Source organism: Pristiophorus japonicus, chromosome 9, assembly GCF_044704955.1.
Source record: "Pristiophorus japonicus isolate sPriJap1 chromosome 9, sPriJap1.hap1, whole genome shotgun sequence".
NCBI classification, from domain to species: domain Eukaryota; kingdom Metazoa; phylum Chordata; class Chondrichthyes; family Pristiophoridae; genus Pristiophorus; species Pristiophorus japonicus.
Window position 1 is genome coordinate 179,967,274 of NC_091985.1, and position 7,771 is coordinate 179,975,044.

The following is a 7,771-nucleotide window of genomic DNA, read 5'->3' on the forward strand; positions in this document are numbered from 1 at the left end:
ATACTGGGGAGGGGGAATACTGGGGGAGGGGTTACTGGGGGAGGGGGAAATACTGGGGGAGGGGGATACTGGGGGAGGGGGAATACTGGGGGAGGAGGATACTGGGGGATTGGGATACTGGGGGAGGGGGATACTGGGGGAGGGGAATACTGGGGTAGGGGGCTACTGGGGGAGGAGGAATACTGGGGAGGAGGATACTGGGGGAGGCGGAATACCGGGGGAGGAGAATACTGGAGGAGGGGGAATACTGGGGAGGGATATACTGGGGGAGGGGGATACTGGGGGAGGTGGAATACCGGGGGAGGGGGATACTGGGGGAGGGGGATATAGGGGGAGCGGGAATATCGGGGGAGGAGTATACTGGGGAGGGGGAATACTGGGGGAGGGGGATACTGGGGGAGGGGGAATACTGGGTAGGAGGATACTGATGGAGGGGTATACTGGGGGAGGAGGATACTGGGGAGGAGGAATACTGGGGGGGAATACTGGGGGAGAGGGATACTGGGGGAGGGGGATACTGGGGGAGGAGGATACTGGGGAGGAGGATACTGGTGGAGGAGGATACTGGGGGTGGGGGAATACCGGGGGAGGGGGATACTGGGTGAGGGGCAATACCGGGGGAGGGGGATACTGGTGGAGGGGGAATACTGGGGGAGGGGAATGCTGGGGGAGGGGGATACTGGGGGAGGGGGAATACTGGGGGAGGGGGAATACCGGGGGAGGGGGATACTTGGGGAGGGGGAATACTGGGGGAGGGGGAATACTGGGGGAGGAGGATACTGGGGGAGGAGCCAAGCCCCAACAAACAGAAATTAAATATATGACCACTTAATCTGTTGCTTAACTTCAAGCTGTTAGAAGAAAAATCACCCAAAAGTTTCTAGTATCCGCGAGGAAGGAGCAACGTGTGTGGGAGACAAACGCATGTGCATTTGCTAGCTGATCCCTGATCGAATAATTAAGAAATAACATGCCTTGTTAAAACACATGAGAACTCTCAAAGTCCTTCACAGCCAATTTGAAATACCGGTACTCTCGCCTGAGTCAGAAAGTTCTGGTTTCAAGTAACTCCTCCAGAGGCTTGAGCCCATGATATACGCTGATACTCGTACTGCAATACCGAGGGAGTATTGCACTGTCGGACGTGTCACTTTTCAGATTAAATGTTAAACTGCCTCCCAGTTTGCCCTCTCAGATAGTTATAAAATATCTTGTGCGCAAGTGGAATAAGAGAAGAGGAATTTTGCCTGGTGTCCTGACAATTATTCTGCAGCACCAAAGCCAGACTATTTGGTAATTTATCTCATTGGTGTATGTGGGATTTTCTCCGCGTGAATTATCTGCTGCAATTTCCTACCTTGCAGTAATGTCTACACTTGAAAAGTACTGCAATGTCTGTGACGAGCTTCGTGATTTATCAAATGCAAGATATCCTCGTTGTGTATACTTATGTAAAAGGGTTAGGGTTTGGTTTAATCAGGTATGATTAAACTTACTGATTTATTTTACTTATAGATACCTTTTAGATTTGTACTGTAGCTGGAAATAGTGAAATGGTTAAACGTTGTTCATTCCTAGGATGCTTTCGTGTTAAGTGTGTCAGGGTACGAATTAGCTGCAACAGTTGTCTGAGTTTTAGCTGAAACTGAAGGCTTGTGATTTGTGTCTGTTTCCGTCATTTCTGGCCATATTTTGAAACGAGACATTAAAGACTCTCGAGATAGGATGTGAGACTATGCGACAAATGATAAACAAGTTGCCCCCTGTTGTTTTGAGGAAAGACTTGTTCTGAGGCTCTTGCTTACAATGACACTTACCAGGCTGTAATGAATCAGCAATGGCAGTTTTCGTGAGAAGCTGAAGCTTTTCTGAATTTCTTTTAGGGGGAGAGTCGGAATCGAAAAGGATCGACAAGGTCACATCTCCACGTGGGGAAATCGCGCTAATGTATTTTATTTCTCCGCATATATACTGCTTAAAAAATTGTGTGGGTCAAATACAATGAAAGCAATAAAGTTGAAAACCTATATTTGGTGTCGGAATTGATTGCTTACACAAGAGCATGAACGGCGCTTTATACATGCAAGTAATTTATTTGAAGTTTTGGCAAAGCTTGATGAAAGAGAGTCTCAGATGGAGTGCATGCGATAATAATTAGGGCAGCGAGCATTTGGAAGAAACTGAGTTCCAAAACCAAACATAGAAACTCCACAGATGGAACGTGAGCCATAATCAACGTGTGAAACATTTGAGTTCACTGTTTGAAGCAATTAGCAACGAAAGTCAGAGGATATTTCACCGCATTCTTCAGTTCTTCCCTGAAATTGGTCTGGGTCACTGCATAAATAAAGGTGTTGGTGCAGGAGCTGAGGAGCTGCAGCATGTTTGTACTTTCCTGCAGAACAAACCGTTGGTCATTGAAATTGAAACCTGTGAAGTAAGAATCGCCTATAATTCTGACATACAGGAAATGGACCACATACGTTATCCACAACAGCAGGAAACTGAGAGATATAGCAAAGAGTAAAATGATGGACTTTCTCCGGTTCTCCATCTCCACGTCTCTGTGATTCTCACTGTCCCTGTTACCCCGGAGTCCCCTGCGGGCTCTATTAGCTGCTATAATGTGCCTGACTGTCAGGACATTGAGCAGCAGAATCAGAAAGAAAGGGAGGCACGGTGTTAGAATACGGTCGAGCCAGTCATAGGCTTTCCATACGGGGGAAGTGTAGTAGCTTAATTTGATGTCACAAAACCAGGGCACTCTGTTGACGACATACAAGGGTTGGTAGGTAAAGTAAAAGGGGATGTTCTTCAAACAGCTGAGCACACAAACAGCCGCTATAACCACAGCCGCGGTTTTCACGGTGCAATATCTAGTTTTCAGCTCCAGGCAGCAAATGGCTACGAATCGATCGAAGGTGAAAGCGACCGTTAACCAGACGGAACTGTCTCTGGCTGTGTAAACCAGCACCGTACTGAGACTACAGGCGGGAGTGGTGGAGACCCAACTGTCCCGGAAATAAATCCCGCCAATCCGGTTCAGTATCACTGCGCTAACGATGACCAACAGATCAGTTGCTGCCATTCCAACCAGGTAGTGAGTGATGCATATGGAGAGCCCGCACTTTCCCCGCGACAGGATGAAAATCGCCACCAAGTTCACTGTTAAAAATAGCAGGAAAAAGACAATGAAATTCACAATAGAAGCACGACTTTGTAATTTACAATTTTGATATTTGGTCAAGTTCTTCCACATGAAACCGAAGCATCCACTCCAACTACTACCGGCTGCAGTGTTTACCATATACAGCGTGCTCTGTAGCAATCCGCCAAGATCTCCAAATCCGCGGCCTCCACACCAACAAATACAAGGGCAGCTGCTGCATCAGCTTTAAATTCAATTTTAAATCAAACACCATCCTGTATTATCGCTCTGTTGAAATTCTGGAACTCTCTACCCAATAGCATTGTGAAATAATTCTCAGTGCACGGACTGCAGTGGTTAACTATCAGTCGCTCTCGCTTTCTAACCGAAAATAGAAAATGTATTTAGTTGCACCTTCTTGGTATGTGGGTGACGCAACATCACCATACTACATAGTGCTCTGTAATAAGTCTAGCAGTATCGTACAGTGTAACACCATAAATGAAAAATATTTGACAAGGAAGATGCTGAGAGGATGTTTCCCCCGACTGATGAGGCTGTAACTAGTCTCAAGTTAAAGGTGCCACTATTTAAGACTGAGCTGAGAAGGTATCTTTTTCTCTCAGAGCGTAGTGAATCTTTGCAATTCGATGGATTTTTGGACTATCCTACAATTGATTCAGTATAATACAGCATAACACGATATGGTATAATACAGATAATACAGCTATAATACAGATAAATCATTATAATACAGTGAGTTACCTTTTAACACAGTGTAAAGCAACGTAACATAATTAATGATCTTTCACGATCACTGAAAGTCCCAGCGCGCTTTACAGCCAATAAAACACTATCACTGTTTTTATGCAGAGCACACAGCAGCCAATCTGTGCACAGCAAGCTCTCACAGCAAGCTCTCACAAAGAGCAAGGTGATTATGACCAAATAATGTTGTGCTGTTGATTGACGGATACATTTTGGCCCAGGACATCAGCTACATCGCCCCCGCTTCTCTTCAAAATGGGATTTTTTATGCCCACATGATAGAATGAATTGGCTTAACGTCTCAACCGAAATATGACATCTCCAAAAGTGCAGCAGGATTTCTGTTCTCAATTTTCTTCAGTGGGACCTGAACCAACTACTTTCTGACTCAGAGACAAGGCTGCTACCAACTGAGCCAATGCTGACACCCTCCATGTAATATAATACAATGCCGTGCATAATAGAATATATTATCACAGAATGCACTGTAATGCAATTAGTGCACGCTAACGAAGCACTACCCTGTAATATACCACAGTAAACCACCAGGCAATGCACCATTATAAAACTAATGAACTATTAGAAGTGTAATAACACATAATGCATTATAATACAATTATTTCATTAATATACACTCGCACCATAAAATATACCGCAATGCAATTAATACACTGCAGTGCACTATAATACCATAGGACCATAGAATCTTACAGCACAGAAGGTGGTCATTAGGTCCATCATGCCTGGCCAGCTCTTTGAAAGAACTGTCTGGTGTAATCTCACACCCCAGGTTCCTCTCCATAACAGTACACAATTCTCCGCTTCAAGCACATGTACAAAACCAGTTTGAATTTTATGGAACCTGCTCCCATCACGCTTTCAGGTCGTGCATTCGAGATTTTAACCTCCCACTGTGAAAAACATATCCTCATGTTTCCTCGAGTTATTTTTCATTTTGTTGTAAATCTAGGACCTCGAGTTACCGACCAATTTGCCAGTGTCCTACATTTATCGCTATTTCTTGTATGAAAACCCCTCATAATGTTGAATGCACCTATTCGTTTGCCTCTTAATATTCGCTGCTCGGCGGAGAACAATCCCAATTTCCCAACATAATTGACGTCCCTTGTTCAGGTAAACCTCCTCTGACCTGACCAAGTCTTTGACGTCCACCTCAGTGGAGAACTCAGTTTTACGTCTCATCCAAAAGATCTCACACCAACAATGCAGCACTTTCTGAGCACTGCACTGGAGTGTCAGCCTGGATTTTTGTGCTACATGTCTCTGGAGTTTGACTTGAACACACGATCTTCTCCATTGGAAGGGAGAAATTTGTGATGGCAATAATGGGTGAACACCTCCTTTGCAATGATACACAGGGCTACGTCACAGGAAACAGTTTTATATTCAGCTGCTAGAATCAACAACAGCGAGCTCTATACTTTCAATCATTTATGATTTCAAGGTGGGATCTCAATTAAAATGGCTTAATCTCATGCACAGCAGAAGATGAGAGAACGTCGGCCCAATCTTAAGGGAAGAGACAGAGATTTGTAGATACAACAGCAAAGTAAGGCTCGGCTTTGACATGCCGGTTGCACAATCCACACCTTAGCTACTTACACGGAGTGCCAACAGCTGCGAGGACAGGATAGTAAATGGCATAGACTGGACCAATTGCTGGACCGTGCATATTCTCTGAGAAATTATGTTGATCCTACAAGCTGTAGGCTTTAGCTCTGTGACACGTTCAATGGCTTCCACGTTTATACCTGTCTTGAGTCTCCAGTGAGAGAATTAGCTTCTTGTTAATTACAGTCCTCTGAACAAACAGATTACGTAATTCGCTTTCCTGCCGTTGTTCCTTTCAATGCAATTGAAGATATGTTCCAAAACTGTGGCGATATGCATGACGATGTAATTAACGTGGATCCAAGAAACCATTGGACATAGTGTCCCGAATTTCTTGGGATCTGCTCCCATTTCACTGTCGTTACATCGCCGGAAGTACTGCTGCATTGTTGCGTGCACTTCTGGACATCACATTTGAGGAAATATAGGGGAAAAGGAGATTGACAATGACAAGGCTGGAGCATTATAGCTATAAGGAATGATTGCTTAGGATGGGGTTGTTTTCTTTGGAACAGATAAGGCTGAGGAGATACCTCATTGCGGTCTATAAATTTACGAGGGCTTAGATAGAGTGTATAGGAAAGACATATTTCCCCTAGCAGAGAGGTCAATAAACAGTGGGCATTGACTTACAGGAAGTGGAAGAAGGTTTAGGACGGATTTGAGGTCGTCTTTTTCGACGAGAGAGTTGTGGTGCTCCGAAATTCACTGCCAGAAAGTCGGTAGAGGCAGAACACCTCATCACATATATAAATTATATGGATATGCAATTGACGTGCAGTAAGGTATAAGGCTACAAACCAACAACTGGAAAGTGGGATTAGTCTGCGTGGCTCTGTTCCGGCCGGGAAACACACCATGGGCCCATAGTCCTCCTTCTGTGCTGTAAATTTCTAAGATGCTGTACTGAAAAATATCCCATACGATGAGTTCTAATATGTTTGGACTTTATCTTAAAACTTAAACCTTCAGAACAGTAGAATTGAAAGAGCTAAATTGAAATGAATTATGTTAACATCAGCTCGCAATAAAAACTGTTAAAGACACTTCTAGCATAAAAAAACTCTTCATGTTGTTTCCATCCTTAATAAAAATAACAACACTTCTTAACATGCTGATGAACATTAAAATAGATGGAGGACACAAACACAAAAATGCATTATATTCACAACCAATCAAGACAATGAAAACACAACAAATCTATTTTTAAGAACTTTCAACCAATTTTTAAAAGCGTTCCATTTATTACTCTGCCTATCGTTATTTTAACCATATGCCTTTAACAAAAACATGTTAAACCTTTATTTTAATGATAATCTGTGGCACAGGTTGTAGCACCCTCGCATCGTATTGCAAATCGCACTCCAGAGACCTTGGCATATAAAGCTAGGCTGACAGTCACGTGCAGTTCTGAAAATGTGCTGCACTGCCGGAGGTGCCATCTTTTGGAGGAGATGTTACCCAGAGGCCATGTCTGCTTTCTCAGGTGGACATAAACGATGCTATGGCACTATTTTGATGAAGAGCAGGGGAGCTACACCGGTGTCCTTGGTGAACATCATTCCCTCAAACAACATCACGAAGGTGGTCATCAACAAATTGCTATGTGTGGGAGATAACAGTCTGCAAATTCACAATTGCGTTAACTACAATCCAACAGTGACTGCACTTCAAAAAATACTTAATTTTCGGCAATGGACTTTGCGACGTTACCTGGTCATGAAAGATGCTTTGGAATGCAAGTCCTTGGGGGAGAAATTGGCCTGTTTAGTGCCTGTTGTTAGAGCCTTAGGGCGATAAGGGGCTTAAGGGCCAGATGCAACGAATTCACCGATGACCGCAAACCTGCCTGGTGGTTGTATGCTGGGGCAAACAATTACTGCCTCGCTCTGTTGCACCCCATAGTTCGTGATGTCATCTGGTGCACAGCACCCCGTTAGAGCACGCAATGTAATATTCGCTCCCGCCCCCTACAACATCGCCTGGCGCCAACAACCACAGCTGCACCAGGCGTTTTTACCTCGGTTGGCCTCTTTGGGAGCGTTATTTAAAGGCAGTGGATATCAGGTGGAGAAAAATGTATTCATCTCCTCAGTCTCGTGTCTTTGCTCTTTGTTGACCCCGTTATTCATCAGCACTGCACATTCTTACAGTACTTGGGGCTGTTATGCACATAGCGCAGGTCCCGTGGTCCAAGAGAGATAGGATACAGATTGAATCAAA

General features: G+C 44.3%; 1 protein-coding gene across 1 annotated transcript; it reads right to left on the minus strand.

The window, feature by feature from the left end:
• Positions 1-2,254: 2,254 nt before the first annotated feature.
• On the minus strand, positions 2,255-5,609 carry LOC139273972 (probable G-protein coupled receptor 139). Its single transcript, XM_070891043.1, has 2 exons — positions 5,540-5,609; positions 2,255-3,165 (listed from the first exon to the last, which is right to left on the minus strand). The coding sequence occupies exons 1-2, from the start codon at positions 5,607-5,609 to the stop codon at positions 2,255-2,257; spliced, it is 981 nt and encodes a 326-aa protein (XP_070747144.1).
• Between the last annotated feature and the right edge of the window lie 2,162 nt (positions 5,610-7,771).

Bases quoted from the DNA above. Each gene is read 5' to 3' on its own strand.
- LOC139273972 (XM_070891043.1), bottom strand. From the start codon at position 5,609: ATGCACGGTCCAGCAATTGGTCCAGTCTATGCCATTTACTATCCTGTC. The intron at 3,166-5,539 runs GTAAGTAGCTAA...TATTTTTAACAG, and splicing joins CGCAGCTGTTGGCACTCCGT to TGAACTTGGTGGCGATTTTC.